This window comes from Anguilla anguilla, chromosome 2, assembly GCF_013347855.1.
Source record: "Anguilla anguilla isolate fAngAng1 chromosome 2, fAngAng1.pri, whole genome shotgun sequence".
In the NCBI taxonomy this organism is placed as follows: domain Eukaryota; kingdom Metazoa; phylum Chordata; class Actinopteri; order Anguilliformes; family Anguillidae; genus Anguilla; species Anguilla anguilla.
The window spans coordinates 65,735,930-65,759,464 of NC_049202.1; the positions used below are offsets into that span (position 1 = coordinate 65,735,930).

A 23,535-nucleotide genomic window follows, 5' to 3' on the forward strand; every position below is an offset into this window, starting at 1 on the left:
AAAGCAGCAGCTCCTCACAGGAGGTCCAGATATCTGGCTTTTCCCTGAGGAGGAGAGAGAAAGAGAGGGAGAGGAATCCCAAAGCTCCAGCGTTTTTCACTTTTTCAACCATTAGGCTTTTTCTTTGTAATGGGTTTTTTCTCCCCACGGTGACGCTTTTCTTTAAAAATACTGTTTGCCAAATAATTATTTTCTAGCTTTTTCCCCCTTTTAAACTTTTTAGTCAAGAGATATAGTGCAAGCTATCCAAAGTGGCTGTTTCAGTATTTTTTTTAAATTGCCTCACACTGTATTCCACATCCTCTAACAGTAAGGATTAAGTTGCTACCTTGATATGTAAACTTCACAATGGAGTATAAATGGGTGAAACTGCTGATACTGAACACTGAGACAATACAAATGTCAGCAGATATTTTTAATTTGATTTACAATAAAACATGCCTTGAGGGAAGAAATATCATTTTACCAGGACAATGGAATTTCTTTGCAATTTTGATTGCAGTTTGGTTCAAAAAGGTTCCCTAAGAGACAGATTGCATGTGTGTACATGCCATGTGCATAGTTGGACGGATTTTGGGTATGTGTGTGTGTATGTGCATATACACATGTGAATATGTGCGTGAGTTTACAAGTGCATGTATGTCTATTCATGTGTATGTTCATGTGTGTGTGCGTATGTTTGTGTGTATACATGTGCATATGTACGTGTGTGTGTACAGGTGTATGTATGCGTGTATTCGTGTGTACGTGTGTGTGTGAGTGTGCTTTTGTATACGTACATGTGCATGTGCACAGGAATATGCAGGAAATAATAAAATAATCTTTATGGCGTTGATGTTTAATGAAGGCACGCTGAGCGTAACAGGGCCCTCTGAGGAGCACAGAGAGGAGGAGGAGGAGGAGCAGAGGAGGGAAATCCCAGGACAGCTAACGGCAGCGGAGAAAGAGGGAGAAAAAGAGGAGGAGAAGAGAGCGAGTGGCGCAGCGCGATGCACGTGCGTGCGCTCTTCTTTCATTTAAAATATGAAAGGAAGGAAAAATAAGAGGAGGAAAAAGTAAGGGCAAAGCAGAGAAGCCTTGGAGGAGTTTAAACGACTGAGCAACACGTATAAGGAATGAAGGAAGAAATTTAATAAAAGACAAGCAGCCTAAAGAGAGCATGAAACTCCATAGCGGCAGACCTACAACTCACTGTTAATTCCCAAATGTTAGATGGCCTCAATGAAATTCTGTCAGAGATCATTTTTAATTTTTAATTTTTAATTTTATTGTCCCCCTCACACTGCTGTGACTTACCCCAGTAAAGAAAAACCAAGCGCTGTTAGGTCAGTCACGGGAGGAAAATACATTAAAACCACACAATTAACTCAGCAGAGCACATGGATTTTCACTCGCCAGTGCGTTGAACGGCCACTGCATCAATGGCAAACTCACGAAAGTGTGCTGCTGTTTCTGGCAGCACTCTGTGTAACCCTATTTTGAGGGCTAGGTCTAATTATTGCCTCCAAGAAACAAGTCTGCGTTACTGAAGACACTGTCCCACGGAAAATGAAAGCAATTCATCGCAAAATATAAGCCACTTGGCCTATGCCCAGGATATTGCACGGAGATTCCCCCCCCCCCCCCCCCCCCCCCCCACCCCCCCCCACCCCGCCCCGTCTCTGAACCCTCAACGTCTTAATGAATGTTGGCTATTTTTGGAGGGAATTGTGCTTGTGTGCGTCATGTGCAGGAGTGAGCGCTGGATTCACACTCAGCTGTGGCTTGGAGACACACTGCTCACTGGACGACGGGGCCGAGAGGCTTTTAAAACACACACAGCCCAAGGAGCACCAGTGAACCCCCCCCCCCCCCCTCCCGCCCGACCTCAGAGTACACAAAGACACAACTGCCATGCGTGGGACATGTGATGACCTGCACTGTGTTCTCTCCATGGGCTGACCCACACACCAGCACACTCACCACACACCCCCAGCGCTCCACTCCCCAATAGCCTGCACACCCTGTCCTGACAGTAAGTTTGCTTCGAAGTTATTAACCACAAATCCTGTGGCATTCATTCTTAAATGCCTTTTTTTTAAAATAACGGACCACAGTGGTGAGAATCCGTAGGGTACTGGACTCTCCAGCCACATGCCCCCCACCCCCACCCACCACCACCCCACCCCCACCCAAACACAGGTTCAGCTCAACCAGCCTGAATGCAGAAAAAAAGTCATAATTAAAACAGAGTGGACAGTCTTTATTTCTGTTAATTAAATATAGCAGAGTGGGTGAGTGTTTGGTATTTTAAGACAACCAGCTGTGGTTATATGCCACATCTACGATATGCCTGGCGATTTAATGGGTTTTTTGCCACGGCAACAATATATAGCACTCTTGCACCACCATGTGGCCAAAGTCTGTAAGAGAGGAGGATCAGTGAGAAAATACCAGCTATAATCCAGATATCTCTCCTATAAAAGACACCAGCATGGTCTCCATTGGAAGGCTCCCTCATTAAAAATGTCATGATAATGAATTCATGCTTTACAAAAAGAGGGGTCAACTTGCCGCGATAGACACCTTACATTACTAAGAATCAGCTTTGGGGTCGAAGATAATCACAAAGTGCAAAGATAATCACATAAACACTACAGACCACAGAGGGCAGTATGAAATGTTTTTTTTCTTTTAACTAAGCACAAGCATAGTTCATTAAAAAAGAGACAGAATTCCTATCATGTCAAATAACAAAACAGAAGATAACAGTCACAGGGGTAGCAAATAGAATCAATGACCCTAACTTCAGTTACGTTATTATTGTTCAATAACAAATAAATAATACATGTACTTCCCATGTAGTAATTAACTTCACATTCGATAAACAAAGAATAAAAAGGCTTGGCAACGTGATTTGAGAATTAAATGTAAGAGTGCAGGTGGTGCATGTGATTAAAGAACACAATTAACAGGGAAAGTAGTCGACAAAGCTACGTATTTCTATTTTGGTCCAGTGAAACTGCTGCTCCACCTGCAAACTTACAGTGAGTCTGTAACATCCGTATCTGTCCAGTACAATCTCACAGGCTCTAACGTTCCTGTATTCTCTACAATGTTTAAAGGAAACATGGAAGAAAGAGAAAGCAGACAATGTAATATGTATATAAATAAGAAACAATTCAACTCCCTACCCCCAGCCCCCATCCCCAAAAAATACATTTTGATCTGCAGCTCAGCCCCTACAACCCCCCCCCCCCCCCCCCACTTACTGGAGCTCCATTGTGTGGGTCTTGAGCTCTCGGCTGAGGACAGTTTACATTCATTACATAAAGAGACATGCTGGACTGAGGCCCAGGAGGACGGCAGCTGAAAGCGGCTCTCAGAGGGGGCGGGGCTGCAGACCACGCCCATGCTGAATATATTACCCTGTGCGTCTGGGCGGGTCTCGCCCGTCTACCTCTGCCCGTAGTGCCCGTTGATGACGTTGCCCCCAGGAGGAGCGATGCTGATGGAGTCCAGCAGAGGGCGCAGTGCTTGACCAAAGGGCCTGGGAGCGCAGGGAACACGGAAGAGTGACAGAGGCTTAGGACAGTGAAAGTGGGTGCCAAAAAAACCACTCTGACCCGCTGTGGACTCAACACCCATGACATAACGATTCAGCATTCACGTTACTGGGCTAATATCTACGCTATTCGATAAGCTTTCAATGTCGTTCTGTGGAACAGCCCCACTGCATGGGTTTCTGTGCTTGGTAATATCTGGCAGGTTGACTGCGCGTGGACGTGCTTCGTCGCGAGCGATAGAGAGGAGAGGGGAGGGGACTCACGTGGAGAGCACCTCCGCTGGCAGGTCCGTGATGTAGGCGGGGACTTTGCTTCCTGTCAGGAACTGGGCCACCTCGTTACTGAAGGTGTTGCAGTTGTGCTCGAACAGTCGGTAATTGTCCCCACTTAAGAAAAAAAAAAGAAAGAAGGAATGAAGGGAGGAGGCCTCTTTTCCCTCTTTCCAGCACCGAGTACATCGACAGATCCACGGGAATATAATATCCACAACTTCCTTTTTAATGCTGCAAGTCTAACTGGATACCTCAAACAGGAAGTCAGCCCGGTGCTTGACTGCTCCCCAGGAAGTGCACCTATTTGGCCAATCGTAGCTTATCACATGTGGAGACAGCGCACTACACACAAATACACCACACACTGACACACACTGACACTCACCTGTACGTGGCCTCCCCAAGAGAGGAAAGGTACTCCATGAAAATGTCCTCCGTCACCTCCGTGCTTCCCAAATCCACAATGCTGTTCGGCTCACCCAGCATCGTCCCACCCTAGAGTGCATATATTCACAGTATAGTTTTTGTCTGCTTTCCTAATTTTATTCATACAAACTAAGTAGAAGGGCAAACTACGGCCAGGTAGAAGCTGCAAATATCACTGCTGAACAAAAAGAACCCAACCAGTCATTAAGCATGCTATAAGCACAAAGGTGAACGGGACAATAAAGTTTGTTACAGGTGTTGTTACGGGTTAGTTGTTTCACTAATCCAAGAGACTTCGGCTTTGCGAGTTTTGGACAGCAGGCTCTTACCGGCGGGCAGCTGGTTATTCCTTCTCCCCCATAGAAGAACTCGTCTCCAAAGATGACAATGGAGGTGTGCCTTCAAGAGGCAGAACATAATTTAAGCCATGGCATTAATAAACCCACTATGTATTTCTGAAATACACATAATATTAAATTTCCAACCTCCATGCCATATCAGCAGTACTAATGTTGCTAATGTGCAAGGAAAAAGTTTTCGGTATGAGGAAAAAATAGCTACATCTGTTGACCTACCATATTCCATCCAGTTGTTTCCCTGTAAAAAATAAATAAATAAATAAATAAATAATAAAAATAAATAAAAAGAGAATAGTCTATTATTCCACACATTTGGAATATCAGATCGTAGTTGGCTAAACCTTGTAACGTTGCGGTTTCCTCTTTCGAAGAAAAATGAATCCACAGTAGGCTGGGGTGGTCTACTGAATGTCGCTTGCCAACTCGCAGTAGGCTGCTAGTCTAAACAGCCAGAGCCAGAGTGAAACTGCAGAATGTAGCTTGTCGGCTAACATTAGCAGTGTTGTTATGTAATGCGAATGCTCGGTGTACGCCTACAAATTAATTACACTGTAAATAACACGTTTACAATATTAAGATTTTAGGCAGCCAGCTTATTCGTGCCCTAGAATTAACGGGGCATCTGTCTGTCGATATACTTTGATGTGATGACAACCCGTCTTCAATTTTCACTGAGTGTGCTAACACAGTAAGCAAGCCTCACATTGTAAACAATTTATTTAAAATGTAATACAATGCATAGGTCTTCCACGAGCAAATGACATCACACATAGCTAGTGGAGCTACATTATATAACAAACCCATTTATTATGGTACCTTTCATCCATGGGGCCTACTGCCGTCGCTGCATCCCCGTTCTTTCCCAACTTTCAAACCGTCATGCATCTACTTTGTTAACTAGCTGGTTATGCCAATTAGCAAGGGATGCCGCACTTACCTAACATGATGGGACTGAGTTGACGAGCCATTCCTCTTGACATGTCGTAAACGTACAGTTTGACAGTATTCGTTGTGTTGTGTTGGTCCATGGCCGTAGAGATGGATAGCTGTAGCTAGTCGGCTAGCTTTCTACTTCTGCTTTGATTTAAAAGTATTATAGATTAGTTCGTTGGTAAGGTTCAATATCTTCGCAAACCTAAAATGAACTGGATAACTAGCATTCGGCTACAGTTGCTAGCTAACGATGTCAGATGTTATTTCAGCGAAGTATGAATGAAAAAGAAATTCGTTAAATTCAACAGTATTGCTAACGTACTGTCGACTAATCAAGGTACTGTGTTACAACTGGCAAGCCAGCTACCTAGCTACCTACCCCAACAGCTTCCTAGCTAGCTAACTACTGCTGTGTCATCGGTGTAGCTTGAGCCAGCTAGTCTAACTAGGTCTAGCGCACTGTACAAGCCAGGAAGTGAAAATAAATAAATAAATTTTAAAAAAACCTTTTTTTTAAAGTTATGAAGACATTAGCTAGCTGAAACCACAGAGCAGTGGCAAAAACGCAATTTCCCCAAGTTATCATACACCGAAAAAATATCAGTTTCGCTTGCTATGTTTTTATTTTATTTTTTTACATTTGTCAAACGTCTCTAGCCTCTGTCATTCCGCGCATTGCGTGGTTTTAAAAAAATCAATTACTCTTAAAAAATATATGACGGCAGACTGCTTAGTCTAATGTTGTTGCATAAAAACTTCTAGACTAGAATATATAACTCTAATTTTACAACTGCAGCTGACTGGCCAAAGCATCATCTGCTAGTACACTCTATTACGCTATCACTGTTTATTAAGAAAATCAAGGTTAGCTAAACATTTAGACTTATGTTATGCTGTATAGTCAATGTAAAATAGATACACGCGGGGTGTAGCCATCTTTAAAGCAAGATGGGTAGGATAAGTTAAGTGAGTTAAATTTTGGTGTGTTGAGCATGTCAGTATTTTCTTTTGCTTTGTGAGTTAGGGTTATAACCATGTGGGGACATTTTCAGCACGGTTGCCAAGGTGATTTCAAACTCCCAAAGCAGTGTCATGTGATCTGTCAAAGAAACAAACCCGTGATTTTTCCTATGGATTTTACACAATAAAAGCCAAACTCTCGAGTGGTCTCAATGATGCTCGATTTAGGGGAGAACAGTTTTAGGTGAGGAAAGAAACTGGCTTTTTTCAACCAAGGAAATGCTAGCGTCCTCTATCAACACCACAATTATTGAAATCAGTGACAGTTTGTCCGAGAAAATTTGGCAGCCCTGGTCATCAGATGTGTCGTACTGTATCTATATGACCAATGATCATTAAGAGATTGCTTATATTTAGCTGTATAGACGGTTTCATCAGTGGCACGCGCGTTGCCAAGGTTGTGCGCTTGGCCCTAAGTTAACTTCCGGTCTGTGTTTGTTTATTATTGGGTTTGTGTTCACTGGCTAATATGGCACCGATTACAAATGGAGTGAAAGTTAAACTAATGAACAGACTGATGTTGGGCTCAGGTTGTTGTGCTGTGGGGTGCAACCTGACCTCAGGAACAAACTATATTTCGAAAATTAGTAAAAATACATAATTTAACTTTGTAACCTCACTAGGAAATTGTGAAACGAATTGATGAATCGCTGCGATTATCATAGCTGGTGCTTGCCCGTTTTTGAGAAATAACTGGACATCGTTACCTATTAAAATGTAAGTCCTGTAAAAATACACATAATAAACTGTATTTTAAAAAATCAACTTCATACATACACATTTAGTAATACTAATACAGCCTTATTTACTATATCAACTTAAGACAATGAATTATGTAATCGCGACCCATTAAAGTCAATGGCGCAGACTTTGCTTCATAATTTCAAACTGCTTTCCTAACGGCTATTTTGCGTCCTGCGACTTAGGTTACAACAGTGAATATGTACGGATTCCTAGACGTGCTGATGAGAGACCACCCTTTCTCATATTAACCTCCAATATGCAAGACAGGATACTAGCAAATTTCCATTCATGGGGTGGTCGATACACGTCCCCTTAGCAACCAAATGCTAGCGCTGGACCACGTCTGACTTATTTGCTGGCACACAAAAAAACGTGAAAGTACTGAAAAAATAACCACAGGAGGATAACAAGGATATTTTTCCTACATAACTAGGTACAGGTTGTTACCGATATTTCGCCTATTTCATATATAGTTGCGAATCAGTTTACGCTTTCCTGTCTGTCGAACGAAGGTGGTCGAATAGGTGCTCTCACTCTAGCACTTTGTTTCAGGTAACAAACTCATAATAAGCGATAACTAAGCTGACCAGTAACACGCCTGAAATAGTTATGAATTAGCTAACTAAATTGATTGTAGCTTAATTAATTCATTCTAGTTAGCTAGCCAACTAGCTAGCTAGCTAAACGTAGCTACCATTTTATAAATTATGCACAGTAACGTTAGCTCAATGCTAGTAGTTCATACGCTTTAGCTACGTTTTTTACTAACGTTATGATACCTGTTTCCAATGACTTGACAGCGTTACATTGCCTGATCATTTTTGTTGTGGTAACCTAGCAAGATGACCCAAACTATAAGAGCCACGATGTTTTCCCATAAAACATCTAGGTTAAATAAATAACCTACAGTAATTGCATTGGCTACACATGCTGCCCACTAGCCCCAGTTTGTGCTTCTAATCATCGTTTTTAAGCAACATCATAGAAAGAGTGCACTTTTTATACAGGAATGAATGTGCATGTAACCCAGAACAGTTATGGATTATGTAAGGAATGTATGATGCTCAGCAAGGTGCAATACTGTGAACAGTTATCTGTCACTTGATTTTCTGGTAATGTAACATTATCGCATTTCAGTTTGGCCAAGTAACGGTTCTTTTCTTCGACTGGTAACCCCAAATAATACGGGCTAGACATAGTTTTAACTAGCTAGCTAACGTAATTTACTTGTTATTTACTTTGCTTGTTATCAGAAATAGTCTAGAGGGACTCTGTTGTTATTGATTGTTTGCGGAAGTCTGCCGGAAGTCAAGTTAGGGCCAGAACAACGCACATGCGCAGTAACGTTTGTTTATGTTGTTACCGTTGAAACCGTCTATAATGCAGGTAAGTAGGGTGTGGACCAAGGCATCCAGCAATTAGGGAACGTGTGTGTAAGGGGGGAAAGCAAATGGATTTTGGGAATTTCTATGATATGAGCAAAGAGATTCTAATCCGAGTTTTAGCGTCACAGAATCCTGCAGCAAGACCCTTCTTCAACTAGGGGGCGACATTTAAACAGCCAATCCGTCCACATATACCCTCAAAGAGCCAATCATAGGGAAGCATGATCGAGTGCGCGCGGGAGGAGCGCTCCGCTTACGGCACTTGCCCGTGCTAGTTCTACAGCTAAGGGATTCGGAATTTGAGTGCAGGTTTGCTCTATGAGCGAGATAAGTCAGCATAAAAGCACTTATTATCAAACTCTACTTTTCAGAGGTATGTTAAAGCATGTTCTTTCTATTCCATAATGGTTCCACATATACTTTGTGAGAATGTGAACGGTAGAATTGACGGATAGTTCGCTGGCTAACTTTTAGGCACAGGATTGTAGCTAGCCACTCAAGGCTTTTGTTTGCCAATTGGTCCACCTACAGATGTTTCATTATGTCATTGGATAATTTGACTTGTCAGTTATACCGTCGAATGTGTTCATGCACCCGCATACAATTATTGCAATGTCTTCTTTAAACTATTCTGGCCTTCCGTGTCTCGCTCATATTATTAAAACGGATTTTCAAAAAACGGAGGTATCAAGCTGATCTTAACGTGATTGTGTAGTTATGTATGTAGTTTCAAGAATTAATACTCCTAGCTGCTTGCCATGTACTTACATGCACGCACAGAAACATGACACTGCATTCTTTACAATGACTGAATTACAGCAATACGGATAATGTGTTGGCGTTATCAGTAGGTTCACGTTAACTAGCTGTCCAAATGTGTAATGTTAGATAAGCCATTTACCATTATGAGCTCTCAGCCTATTGACGATCACGAACAATATATTTAGCTGTAGTTATGTTGACCTGCGAAGCAAGTTGGTCGATAAAAAATGTACAAATTGAGAGTTAAAGAGAACAGTCAGAGTGATAACATGAAAATGTGTAGGCAATGAAAAAAGTTTACAGTTTACAAAAAACGGAACATTACAACAGTGGAATGCGTAATGGATTGCGTCTGGAAATGCATTATAATAGGCTACTTGTAAAATATAGGAACTAATATGTTGGTATTTGGCTTGATTTCTTTGCAGGTCTGACTGGCCAGGGTAGCCGTCGATAATGGCAGCATGGAACGCCTTCTATCGGAATGAGGATGAGGAGGAAGTAGAGGAGGATGGAGAAGATGCCAAGGGTAAATATAACTCACAAGAAGGAGTTCCAAGGCATTCTTCTTACAGAAGACAGAAAAGTTGCCCACGTGTGACAGCAAAACATCACTATTCAGGGCATAGCATTTGGCCCCATCTTCGATATACATGTCGGCAGAGGTGGAGAATACAGTTTCAGAAAGTAAAAGTCCTCCCATGGTATTTTGTTCCAGTCTTTGACCTGGATTTGCTAATCAGCACAATTCTTCAGCCAGGTGGTAGAAGTGATTTGTGAAATCAGCTGGCTGAGTTCATGGGTGGAAGGAACATGTGCCAGGATTATTACTTTCTGACCCCTGGACTTTCCACCTCTACATGGCGCCTCCTGACCTCAGCAGAAACACCTGGACAAGTGAAAAAATCCATTAGTCAATTCAGTGTGGGATGCGGTCAATAATAGGTCAACAGAATTTGCATGCTCCACGTCATCAGAAAACCACATCATCAGAGAAGTGAGAAACAAAACTGATCTCAGCAGGATTTGGATGGAAAAATAAATCAGATTTAAAAAGATCATGACAAAAAGCAGTGCAGGACAAGTACAACTCTGATCACACAAGATAACCTCTTTGACTTACCAAATTCAAAGACATAGTTGAAATTTCTTTCAGAGAGAGTGACTAGTCAGTTTCTTCATTAAGTGCAGGAAAAATTGTCACTAAGTATTAATCCAAAAGTCTCCCTCTGCAATAGATGCTAAATCTGCACCCCACTTATACTTTCTTTTGGACAACGTATAGTCATCCTACATGCAGAAAATCAGCGAAATATTACAGGGCCGTATTGTGCAGTTCTGTGTTTTGGTGTCATTTCAGTGGACTACAAGTACAGTGGGCGTGACAGCCTGGTCTTCCTGATAGATGCCTCCAAAGAGATGTTCATTAAGGGCGAGGATGGCGAGCCCACTAATTTTGACATGACCATGGAGGTGGGCTTCAGAACTCTCTCGCAGTGTGCCTGTCTCCCTCGTCTTTTCCCTTCCTCTCAGTGCACGTTCCCCTTTCAGCACTAAACCATTTATTATTGCCCATGTCGTTGTGTTAATCGTATATGATTATCTCGGGAGTGTCTTGTGCAGTCCCGCATGGACGCACTTGCACGCAGACATTCACTGTACATTTATTTATATTCATTGGGCCATTCACTATACATCCACTGTACATTTATTTGTATTTATTGGGCCAGCAGCTCGCTCAGTATTTTATTTTTATTTTATCTTTATTTTATTTTTTTTTAATTTTTATTCTTACTTATTTATCTTGGTTTGGTTGACTCTTACTCTTCCCTGTACCTCTCCTGTGTTTCATCCTCACTGCTGTTGCTGCTAAGATACCTGAATTTCCCTCCAGGGATCAATAAAGGTTTATCTATCTATCTATTCCAAGTCTCTCCAGATGAGGTAGCCTGTCTGCTAAATGTTTTTCACGTATCTGTACTGTTATTAGAAATGCTAATTTGTGCTTCTTTGTGGGCCCCATTATAAAGCAAGGCTTGTGTTAAGACCTGGCCTTCCTGGTTTTTCCCTGTCCTTCAGTGTGTACGCAGTGTGTACACCAGTAAGATCATCAGCAGTGACAGAGACCTGGTGGCGCTGGTCTTCTACGGGACAGAGCACAGCAAGAACCCCAAGGACTCCTTCAAGCACGTCTATGTCTTCCATGACCTTGACTCCCCTGGTAAGCACCCTGCATGCATCTCTTATATTATGCACCCTGCATGTATCTCTGCATGCATCTCTTATTTTAAATATGATGCATGCATCTCTTGTATTTAATACCATGTATGCATATTTTATTTTTAACACCATGCTTGCATCTCTTGTATTTAACATATATTTAACAGTATTATTACCCCTCTGCCCCCCACCCACATACCCTCTCCTCTCTCAGGGGCAAAGCGGGTGCAGGAGGTGGACAGCCTCCGGGGGGACAAAGGGGCGAAGGTGGCGGCAGAAACGCTGGGCAGCGGGGAGACGTCCCTGGGACAGGCCCTGTGGTGCTGCTCCAACCTGTACAGCGACATCAAGCTGCGGCTCTCCCACAAGCGCCTCATGATCTTCACCTGCCGGGACTCCCCACACGGGGGCGACGCCGACCTCGACAAGCTGGCGCGCACCAAGGCCGCCGATCTGAAGGAGACGGGTGGGTTTGCCCAGCGGCGGGCAGCGCCGTAGGGTCATGGGCCTGTGCTGCTGCAGCCTTTAGCTTAGCCTTCAGTGGCTCTGTGGGTGCCCATCTGAGGATAAGAGCACGAGCATGCACTTACAGTACGCTACTGTTTCCATGCGTTAGTAAAAGAAGCACCATTGAGTTGTGTGGGGAAATAGAAACTGTGGACCTGCCTGCTGCTCCAGGTCTCATGCAGGTAGTTGTGGGGTGAAAGATGGGACAGTGCTCTATTCTGCAGGCATGGAGACCCTGGCACACAGTTAGCCAATCAAAGGATGAGGGAGTGTTGTGAATTACATTGCATAGGTTGTGTTTCTTGAAGGTGGGGGCATGGAGTTTCTGAGGTGACAAATTGTCAGATTTTACACAGAACGTATGTGCGAACGTATGGAAATATGTCGCATTGTAAGCAAAAGTAATAATATAATGGAATTGTGAGATGCGGTGGAAGAGGGCAGTTATTATTGTTACTTCAGTATTTGCAGCTGATGGGCCGAATTCTGTCTCTCAGGTGTGGTCATAGACCTGATCCACATGAAGAAGGCGGGGGGGTTTGATGTCTCCCTCTTTTTCTGTGACATCATGAGCCCCCCTGAGGATGACGACGAGTTGGGGCTGCAGGTGGAGCCTTGTGGGAAACTGGAGGACCTGCAGAAGAGAGTCAGGGCCAAAGAGCTGAAGAAGAGAGCGCAGAGCAGGTGGAGTGATACAGCCTCCACTCAGATACTCAGTCTGTGTGTAAATGGCAGGAGGTTCTGCCAGCCAGTACACGTGCTTCTGGTAGACTCTGAATGTCTTTATGTCAGAACAGCATTCGGTCACTGAAGGAGATCTTTTATCAGTGCAGTGCTGATGTACTGGAAGGGATAACTAATCAAGAAGGGTGTCTGTACTAGACTGAAGGGATAACTCTAATCAAGAAGGGTGTCTGTACTAGACTGAAGGGATATCTCTAATCAAGAAGGGTGTCTGTACTAGACTGAAGGGATAATTAATCAAGAAGGGTGTCTGTACTAGACTGAAGGGATAACTCTAATCAAGAAGGGTGTCTGTACTAGACTGAAGGGATATCTCTAATCAAGAAGGGTGTCTGTACTAGACTGAAGGTATAACTCTAATCAAGAAGGGTGTCTGTACTAGACTGAAGGTATAACTCTAATCAAGAAGGGTGTCTGTACTGGACTGAGCCTTAGAATAAAACCTGAAGTTCCCCGTCAGTAGTAATCATTAGTCTCTCTCTTCCCCTCTTCCCCCTCCTCTCTCCCTGTCTCTCTCTCTCTCCCCCCTCTCTCTCTCTGTCTCTCTCTCTCTCTCCCCCTCCTCTCTCCCTGTCTCTCTCTCTCTCCCCCCTCTCTCTCTCTGTCTCTCTCTCTCTCTCCCCCCCTCTCTCTCTCTCTCTCTCTCCCGCCCCCCCTCTCTCTCTCTCTCTCTCTCTCTCTCTCTCTCTCTCTCTCTCTCCCCCCCCCCCCCTCCCCCCCCCCCCCCCCTCTGTCTCTCTCTCTCTCCCCCCTCTCTCTCTCTCTCTCTCTGTCTCTCCCCCCCCCCCCCGTCTCTCTCACAGGCTGAACCTGTGGCTGGGGGACGGTGTGAAGGTGGCCGTGGGCGTGTACGTGCTGGCCAGGTCGGCCACGAAGCCCCCGTCGGTCCGGCTGTACAGAGACAGCAACGAGCCGGTCCGCACCAAGACCCGGCTCTACCACAACAACACAGGCAGCCTGCTGCTGCCCAGCGACACCAAGAGATCACAGGTGCAGAACCTGCCTTTTACCCACGTGCTCCTGTCTCACACGCAGCACGGAATCGTCCTGTGTGTTTTTCCCTGTACTCGCTGGGGATAAGCCTGTATCGTTCCTTCCACCTGTGCTGAGCCCAGTGGGTTGTGTGCCTCCGTCCGCATGCAGGTGTACGGGAGCAGGCAGATTGTGCTGGAGAAGGAGGAGGTGGACGAGCTGAAGAAGTTTGACGACCCGAGTTTGGTCCTGTTCGGGTTCAAGCCCATGGAGCGGCTCAAGCTGCACCACCACATCCGGCCCGCCCTCTTCATCTACCCTGAGGAGGAGCAGATTGCAGGCGCGTCCCGCCCCGAACTCCCAAGCCCAGCGTTCTCAGAGAAGTTAGCACAGCGCTAACTTTCTCTCCCTCCCTCCCCCTGGTTTTCTCAAGTAGCTCCTGTGTGAGGTTTAGCATGACGCTCACCCTCCCCCTGACTCTTTCAAGTAGCTCCTGTGTGAGGTTTAGCATGGCGCTAACTCTCCCTCTCGCCCTCTCCCTGACTCTTTCAAGTAGCTCCTGTGTGAGAGTTAGCATGGCGCAAACTCTCCTTCTCCCTGACTCTCAGGTAGCTCCTGTGTGAGAGTTAGCATGGCGCTAACTCTCCCTCTCTGGCTCTCCCTGACTCTCTCAGCTAGCTGCCGTGTGAGAGTTAGCATGGCGCTAACTCTCCTTCTCCCTGACTCTCTCAGGTAGCTCCTGTGTGAGAGTTAGCATGGCGCTAACTCTCCTTCTCCCTGACTCTCTCAGGTAGCTCCTGTGTGAGAGTTAGCATGGCGCTAACTCTCCTTCTCCCTGACTCTCTCAGCTAGCTGCCGTGTGAGAGTTAGCATGGCGCTAACTCTCCTTCTCCCTGACTCTCTCAGGTAGCTCCTGTGTGAGAGTTAGCATGGCGCTAACTCTCCTTCTCCCTGACTCTCTCAGGTAGCTCCTGTGTGATCTCGGCTTTGCTGCGCAGGTGCAGCGAGAGGGGCGTCTTTGCAGTCTGCAAATACACCCCCCGCCGCAACACCCCCCCCCGCTTTGTGGCCCTGGTGCCCCAGAGAGAGGAGTTGGACTCGAACCAAATCCAGATAACACCGCCAGGTAGTCAACGCAGGGCCATCACAGCCCCAGGCCCCAAGAACAAGCACATGACCGTGTATAAACTACAGCACATTAACGCACCTTGCACACGCACCTTGTGAATGCCAGTGCCTTTGGTCTCAGGGTTCCACGTGATCTTCCTGCCTTTCGCGGATGACATTCGTACCCTGGACGCCCCGCAGTTTCCCATTGCCTCTCGCGCTCAGGTGGACAAGATGAAGGAGATCGTTCATAAGCTTCGCTTCAAATACAGGTACCCTACACATTGCCGTGGAAACCAAAAACCTGAGGCAGTCCTAGTCAGTTTTATTTTATTGTTTTCTTTTTTTGAAGTTGCAATGCAATGCAAATAGTTGCAGAAATTGGAACAGACTGATAGCCATAACAAAATCTTGGCCAAGTATTAACAGCGATCATTCACATTCCAGTTCAAAATGTGTTTCCAATATGACATCATATTCCAGTCCACACAGATGTCTTTTTTTCTTTAGTCCGTCCACATACAGCTTCAAGTGGCTCAGTACCGGTCTGTTCAAATTGTCCGTGGATGTTTCATATGCCCAGCTCTCAGTAGAAGTGCTGTCAGTTACTGTGCACACAATAGCACCAGTATGTGAACAATGCCTGTTGTGCATTTGTGTTGGACTGTATTGTGTTCTGGGCAAGATGCTGTTTAAGCTTAGGTTTGTGTTTTGTGTGTACAAGTATACACTGTATCTGCTAAGACCCTGTGACACATCCCAGACAAAGTTTGCATTTTGAAACTCTGTGGACTCAGCTGTGCATGTGTGTGTGTGTGGGTGTCTGTCTGTGCGTGCATGCGTGCGTATGTGTGTGTGTATGTGTGTTTGTGTGTGTGTGTGGGTGTCTGTGTGCGTGCATGCGTGCATATGTGTGTGTGTTTGTGTGTGTGTGTGTGCCTGTGTATGCGTGTGTGTGTGCATGCCTGTGCATGTGTGTGTGTGCGTGTACGTGTCTGCGCGTGTATGTGCATTTCCACGCGTGTGCGTGTGTGTGTTTCAGGAGTGATGCGTTTGAGAACCCAGCCCTGCAGCAGCACTTCCGGAACCTGGAAGCCCTGGCCCTGGCCCTGCTGGAGGCCGAACCCATAGAGGATCTTACCAGTGAGTTTTACCAGTGTCTCGCTCTCTCACACACAGGCACAGCACCAGAGCTGTGCTCACAGCCTCTCTCTCACACTTGGCTGTTTGTGTTTGTGTTGAGTTCAGAGGCATGAGAGATAGCATGTGATGTCTTTCAGAGGATGATGTCACCCCTCCAGATCCTCAAAATAAGCCTGATTTTTCCTCTTTTTTTTTTCTTTTTTTTGCTTAGCTGGAAACCGTGGGCTCAGTGTGCTAGTCGTACTTCTCTTAAATGAAGCAATATGTTATATTTTATTGAATTAAAATATCTTTTGATATAAAATATGTTTTTTCCCCCCAAAAAAATGCATTCTACTTGGGTTTATATTACATTTCATGCTACTGCACTTGACTGAGTGCATCCACATTTCGCTTTTGACTTTGACTTTTTGAAGCATTCCCTGAGGTAGCCTCCTAATCTGTCGTAGGTCAGTAAGCCACAGCCAACTGTTCTACAAAACATTCTCTGGCATTGTCTGTTGAAAGCATTTCAGCATTTACACCATTACAAGCCAGCAATAACTCCTGTAGTCGAATGTTGGTATAAAATTTACAAGAACATACATGATATGTCCTGCAACCAATCACCTAGTATGCTCTACCCATAGCCAGTAAAAGCAACCCGTGTCCTATTTGACTTCTCTCTCCCCCTCTCACTCTTTCCCTGTTTTTCTCTCTCTCTCTCTCTCTCTCTCTATCTCTCTTTGTTTTTCTCTCTCCCTCTCTCTGTCTCTCCCTGTTTTTCTCTCTCCCTCTCTCTGTCTCTCCCTGTCACAGAGCCCAAAACTGAGGAGATGGAGAAGCGTCTGGGCCCCCTGGCGCAGCAGTTCAAGGATCTGGTCTATCCTGCTGACTACAACCCGGAGGGAAAGACAGCCACCAAACGCAAGCCTGGTGAGAGCAGATGGCAGCGGTGCAGGGGAGCGTAGATTCTGCTCCTGTAGAGAAGGGGAGAGGGACTGCAGTGGGGTCTGCGGTTGCAGGTGGCAGAGGTTGCCTTAGCAACCACGGCTGCTTTATATAACAGAACCAGTGCAGCACCTGCGCACCTGATGCTGTAGAATCACCGTTATACCTGTGCACCTGATGTTGTAGAACCACAGTAATACCTGTGCACCTTATGCTGTAGAACCACAGTAATACCTGATGTTGTAGAACCACAGTCATACCTGTGCACCTGATGCTATGGAACCACAGTAATACCTGTGCACCTGATGTTGTAGAACCACAGTAATACCTGTGCACCTTATGCTGTAGAACCACAGTAATACCTGTGTACCTTATGCTGTAGAACCACAGTAATACCTGATGTTGTAGAACCACAGTCATACCTGTGCACCTGATGCTATAGAATCACAGTAATACCTGTGCACCTGATGCTATGGAACCACAGTAATACCTGTGCATCTGATGCTATTGAATCATTGTAATACCTGTGCATCTGATGCTATGGAACCACAGTAATACCTGTGCACCTGATGCTATAGAATCACAGTAATACCTGTGCACCTGATGCTATAGAACCACAGTAATACCTGTGCACCTGATGCTATAGAACCACAGTAATACCTGTGCACCTGATGCTATAGAACCACAGTAATACCTGTGCACCTGATGCTATAGAACCACAGTAATACCTGTGCACCTGATGCTATAGAACCACAGTAATACCTGTGCACCTGATGCTTTGTTTCATGACGTTCAGCTGAGAGCGGAGGCGCAGCGGAGAAGAAGCCGAAGGTGGAGCTGCCGGAGGCGGAGCTTCGGGCCCATGTGCAGAACGGGACGCTGGGAAAGCTGACGGTGCCGGTGCTGAAGGACGCCTGCAAGCAGTTCGGCGTGCCCACCACGGGCGCCAAGAAACAGGAGCTGATCGACGCCCTGACTCAGCAGTTTTCTCACTGAGCGGGAGGAAGGGGGAAGAGTAGGTGTCTGTGTTTAGGGGGGAAGAGTAGGTGTCTGTGTTTAGGGAAGAGAGGGCAGTTGATTTGTACCTGTCTTTTAGGGTAGAAGCCACGCAACTGTTGTAGAGTTTTCCCTGTTAGAACATACTATGCTTGCATTGTAATGGGTTATATGGATGTGACTTTTGATACATAAATACATATACATTTAAAAAAGCATTCATTTGTCATGAGTGGTTATTGAGGACAGTGTAATCATGTATGTCTGAGTATAAACTGAAGTGCTATACAGTTAATTTACACAAATGGCTACATTGCATCATTTTTTCCAGCCTTTCTTGTCCTGCCAGATCTTCTGACACGCCTTAAGGTGTTTTCCTTCCTCATTCCACGTGTAATTGGATACCTTTTTTTTGTTTTGTTTCAAGAATACAACACGAAAGAGCAATCTTTTTCAGTCTGGCCTTAAAAGCTCTAGTATTTCTGTAAACTGGAGAAAGTTAGGAAATAGGTCGTGTTAGGGTTGGGGGGGGGGGGGAGAACCTGGGGCAGGTACAGACAGGTACTGTCCGCACGCACCTGTGGAGGCGGAGCCCCGGCGGCAGCGAGCGAGCAGCCATGGAGTGCGACTGTAAACCACAGAGTGCCTGCACGTCCTCGTCTGTCTGCGGGGAAAACGCCGAGCTGGAGGGTGAGGACCCTTGTGTCTGCAAGGGACGGGGATGTCTCACACGGTTTACTGCGCTTTTACAATGCAGCCATTTTTTAAAAATGGCGGGGTTTGGAGGGATTCGGTGGGAGTGAGAAATGTGTCAAGAATGTAACACCGTTGCTGTTTGTAAACAAGAGGCCTACGGGCTGCGATTTGTGTGTTCCTTTATCGCCCCCCCCCCTCCCTCTTACTTTATTTTTGTTAATGATACTATTTTGTGAATTAAGGAGAAAAGCTTTAGTTCTGAGTTTCTAAAATAGCCTATACAGTATGATACTGAAATTATTAACACATTACACTTATCACAACAACGAAGTATACAGCTAAGCTATCCATACATCTAGTGAGTTATTATGCCACTGCTGCATTGTGGCAGCTGTAGGAGACGCACTGACTTTTAAAGAAAGTGCTTCAAACGTATAATCAAATGAATCCTTTTTTGCGTTTGCGTGCGTCTCAGATCTTTGGATAAGCTCCAAAAGTGTGTTGACGGGGGCACTTACAGTGGTGGGGTTCCTGTTCTACAGATTCTCACAAGGTTAGTAGGCCACACTCTCTGGCCTGTTTGTCCGTTTTCATGCTCGATACATAATTTTCTTTCTGCGTTCTGCATTGTTTCAAGTATGTCTTGTTTTCCATATCTTCTTTTTTCTTTTTGCCTTTTATCAATAAGGTTACTATAGACAGTTTACAATGTCTATAGACCACCTTGCTTAAAAAGAAAAAAAAAACATAGCTTTTCTGCAAGCTTATGGACAGCCAATCAGCGTGGTGGTCCAATCTCACATTTTGTCAGTAGAGTCACTGTATTTTGCGTAAATGTTATTCAATCCATTTGCCTGTCAGTTTAACCTTTGGAGCTCAGGCTCTGGCTGCCTACCTCGATTCTGAATTGAATTTATTGTTTTCCCCTTTTTCAGCTCTTCCATTTTTAATAAGGTGGCCAATACGTCTGTTCTGCTCTCTCACCGGTAGGTTTTTAACTGCGCAACATAATCAGAGCAGTCGCCTTTTTACGTCAACACAACATTAATGTTTTAAACACCCCCTTGCGATAATAATAACCATTTTTAATCCTAAAAGTAACCGTTCCTATTGTGTCCACAACAGGGGGGATGCATGATTAATGTAGCATTCACATTTTAGCTAATCAGTTTCAGCGAACTGCTGTTCTGAAGTGAACTTGCGAATATCCACAAAAAATGTCATTTTATTTTTAAATGATAATTATTTTCCTGTTTAGACATGTTTTTAAAAAAAATCATTCTAAGGAGGCTTCAAATGCAACAAATAAAGTGTTGGCAGTGGGTCTCTAAAGTGTTTGTTTACATGCACCCCAACCCCAGGTTTGTCCTCGTTGTGGAGCTGGCTCTCCCGTTTGCTGAGCACCGTTCGAGGTGAGTGCAGTTTGAGATGGGAGAGATGACGTGACAATATGGCCATAAAGGCTGCATATTCAATCAAAAAAAAAATTGTGTGACATTGCTTGAAATTGTGTTGCCATGGTAATCAAATCTATTTCTGAAATATGTTGATTCTCACTAGAACGTATGATTGTGTGCCAGGGGATTGTTAGAGCGCGCTACTTCACATTTTTGCCATTGTTAACAGTGTATATGTATTTTAATTGTGGGGGTGGTCTGGGCATAATGGAGTGCTGTGTGTATTTAATAGTGCTGTGTTTTTTTCAGGGTTACAGACTTTAGTGAAGTGGCTGTCTCCTCTTTGGAAGTTCATATTAGGTGAGCAATAACTTCAGCATAACAGCTTCAGTGCGTGCCACTGTATCTTTACTGTACATTATGAATAAATAATAACCACCAGTACTCTCTGTAATTTTGCTTACGTCGGTGACAGACACCCATTTGTTTATTTACCAATGAATTCTTCTTCGAGGGAAAAAGGAAAATTTTACTCCTAATCCTGTCTGTGTCACAGCACTGCCTACCAAACTCAGCTGGGTGCCAGCGGTAATCAAAGCTGTTGCAGGTTGGTGTTCATTCCCTCTCTTTTTATCCCCTTTCCTTTTTTTTGTAAGGCTTTCTGATGTTTGATTATCACCCTCTCTCTGTACCTCGCTAGGCTCTCTCACTAACATAAAGAAGTACCTGCTGGCTCTGAGAGACCTCATCCAGCGCCTGAGAGGTGAGTCTCCTTTGCTACAGTTACCCCAACCCCCGATCTTAACACTGTCTATTCGCTTATCAAAAGCCCTTTACATATTACACATTTAGATCTGTGTGTAAAAATCATATTAGCCGTTGGCCTTAACATTATAAATTATGAATCCTGCAAAATGACCCAATGGCTGTGCCCCATTCAGGAATTGAACCTGCAACATTTTGCTTATACAGTAACAGACCCCAGCTGGCTTTCCCCGAATATCATTATTACACATACTATCGTTGCGGGGATGATTTCTTATTTATATGTATGTTCTGTGTACAGAAAACTCCAAAGGCAAGTCCCCGAAAATTGGACAGTCCACAAATCCTGGCACTCTGAGCGGTCCTGCCCCTCTGGCGCCCGGCCCCTCTGATGCCAGGCTGCGGGTCATTCTGGTTGGGCCCCGGGGGGGCGGCCGGAGCCGGTTGGGGGACACCCTGCTGGGCTGCGCAGGGCTTCCCGGGGCCTCCGGGCACTGTGTGAGCCATCGGGCCGTCCTGGGAGGGAGAGAGGTGACCGTTGTGGACACCCCGGATCTGCTGGGCTCGTCCCTGGGAGCCGCGGGACGGGCGCGGGAGGCCCTGCGGAGCGTGCAGCTGGCCAGCCCGGGGCCACACGCCTTCCTGCTGGTGATGCGGGCCCCCGGGGCGAGCGGCGCGGGCGGCGGGGACGAATCAGAGGCCTTGAAGACGCTGCTGGACCTGGTGGGGGAGGGCGCCCGGGGTCACGTGCTGCCGGTCCTCACCCACGCGGACTCCCTCGGGGGCTCCCCCGCGCTCGCCCAGCTGCTCGGGGGGGCCCCGGCCGGCCTCCGGGCCGCCCTGTCCGCGTGCGGCCAGAGGGCGGAGCTGGCGGGCAACGGGCCCGGCTGCCCCCTGCCCCAGAGGAGGGCCCTGGCCTCCAGGCTGCTGGAGAGGGTGGAGGAAATGAAGGCGCTCGGCGGCCATTACGTACACGAGCTGCAGCGGAGGGAGGACCGCATCAGGGAGAAGCTGCTGGAGGACATGGCCGCTCTGCTGGAGAGCAGGCTGGAAGTGAGGGAGAAGGATGCGTGAAATGAGTGCCTTTGAGCAGCCATGGGCTTGGACTTGGAGTGTGGGACTTGAGTATTCATTTTTTTTGCAAGGTGATGGTGCTTGAATAGTACTGGAGAGGAGAAACTTGAATGTATGCAGTTCTATGGAATTTTTGTATTTTTTGTCAATAATTTAAGTGAGGGGTTAAATCTGAATGCTTGGAAGACTTGCACATGCTTATTTTTAACATTTCCATCTCCCTGCTTGATCAAGCAGCACATAAACATGTATGTGCCACCAGGGGGGCGAACTTCACATTTACCTCATTGGTAAATCTTCTTGACCTTGGAAACCCCAGAACACTAGAGGTTTAATTTGCAGAAGCAGAAGTGTCTGCAGATGACTGAGCTCTGAAATTCTTTGACAAAGACGAAAATGTGGCTTTCCACTGCATGCTCTGGCATTTGCTTTCAGGGTTGAAAAGGGGTACCTGTCTCTTCCACAGTGTTTCATTTGTATTTGAGTATTCATTTGTCCGTTTGTTTGTTAACATTCCACATTTTCTCAAGTTTATGAAACATGCCAAGATTGTTTTTATTAATCAGAATTACTTATTCCTTTGGTCATTAGCAGCTTCCACACACTGACATTTGCAGATTCCAGCTTTAACTATACTGCATCCAAACAATGTATAGAGAAGAGCTCAATCACACCTGTGCATAATTACATGAAGGAAGTGTACGCAAGTTCATTACAGACCAGTGTATCTTAAAACAAATATATAAGGGCAAACAATATATGCACAAAATGCTAAATGGCACAGTATTATAGAGCATATGGAACCAGTATGAATTGTTTAATAATCCCATGTAGAATGGTGGACACAGATCAGACCTTGTCCAAAATACAGTAGTTGTCTGCACAAAAATGCAGAAACAGTTGATAGGTTTGAACTGCTTCCTTTTTAGGTTTTTAGCTTTTTAGTGTCTCCCCTCCCCCTTTCTTACCCACTGGACAAGAGTATTATTATCGTGTCACAATTGAGTTCAGTTATGATGTCACAATAGAATACAAGCAATACATCTGAACTCTGCTGCTTTCATCTTAAGACATTACAAGATATGTAATGCATATCAAATTCAGGGTGCCAGTTGGAGTGCAAGTTATATATTATCTCCCAACAGTGGCTTTGACCCAATTTTTACCCGAGCTGCTTATTGCCCCTCTTATATCTCAAAGGAGTTTTATCCAATGAAAAGCCACAGAACATTGTCTACAGGCTCTTGGATTAAAAATGATGTCACAATAGTGTGAGCCAAGGAGACAGAGAAAGGAGTGATTATGAGGGCAAATAAAGAGTCATATTGTGTAATGACTTAACCCTTTGAAGAGTAACTTTTTTCAAAGTTCTAAGTCAGTGTTCTGGAACTCCATAGCTTTGAAATGCCAGTAGGGATTGTTATATCAGCATTGTTCCGTTAAGAATATTGTAATCACATGATATAATATTACACCTTAAAGGATTAGTGGAATATGAGATGCTAGATACCACCAATGGGCATTGTCTACAGACTCAA

The 23,535-nt window shown here is 45.1% G+C and overlaps 3 protein-coding genes across 4 annotated transcripts; 2 read left to right on the forward strand and 1 right to left on the reverse strand.

The window, feature by feature from the left end:
- Nucleotides 1-2,487: 2,487 nt before the first annotated feature.
- LOC118216811 (desumoylating isopeptidase 1-like) lies at nt 2,488-6,024 on the reverse strand. The gene is made up of 6 exons (XM_035398330.1): nt 5,540-6,024; nt 4,819-4,840; nt 4,573-4,642; nt 4,203-4,312; nt 3,809-3,931; nt 2,488-3,529 (listed from the first exon to the last, which is right to left on the reverse strand). The coding sequence occupies exons 1-6, from the start codon at nt 5,628-5,630 to the stop codon at nt 3,436-3,438; spliced, it is 510 nt and encodes a 169-aa protein (XP_035254221.1). The 5' UTR covers nt 5,631-6,024; the 3' UTR covers nt 2,488-3,435.
- A 2,877-nt stretch (nt 6,025-8,901) lies between these two features.
- xrcc6 (X-ray repair complementing defective repair in Chinese hamster cells 6) lies at nt 8,902-18,283 on the forward strand. Of its 2 annotated transcripts, none has more exons than XM_035398900.1 (13): nt 8,902-9,057; nt 9,875-9,975; nt 10,807-10,919; nt 11,526-11,667; nt 11,881-12,132; nt 12,671-12,857; nt 13,721-13,907; nt 14,061-14,229; nt 14,854-15,015; nt 15,139-15,268; nt 16,039-16,139; nt 16,938-17,054; nt 17,866-18,283. In XM_035398900.1, the coding sequence occupies exons 2-13, from the start codon at nt 9,903-9,905 to the stop codon at nt 18,063-18,065; spliced, it is 1,833 nt and encodes a 610-aa protein (XP_035254791.1). In that variant the 5' UTR covers nt 8,902-9,057; nt 9,875-9,902; the 3' UTR covers nt 18,066-18,283. The 2 variants fall into 2 exon arrangements, with proteins under 2 accessions (XP_035254791.1, XP_035254799.1); XM_035398908.1 differs by lacking the exon at nt 8,902-9,057 and adding an exon at nt 9,287-9,368.
- Nucleotides 18,284-18,615: 332 nt separating this feature from the next.
- LOC118220093 (GTPase IMAP family member 4-like) lies at nt 18,616-22,182 on the forward strand. The gene is made up of 8 exons (XM_035403708.1): nt 18,616-18,755; nt 19,237-19,314; nt 19,697-19,747; nt 20,123-20,173; nt 20,468-20,518; nt 20,715-20,765; nt 20,859-20,921; nt 21,225-22,182. The coding sequence occupies exons 1-8, from the start codon at nt 18,683-18,685 to the stop codon at nt 21,995-21,997; spliced, it is 1,191 nt and encodes a 396-aa protein (XP_035259599.1). The 5' UTR covers nt 18,616-18,682; the 3' UTR covers nt 21,998-22,182.
- Nucleotides 22,183-23,535: the final 1,353 nt, after the last annotated feature.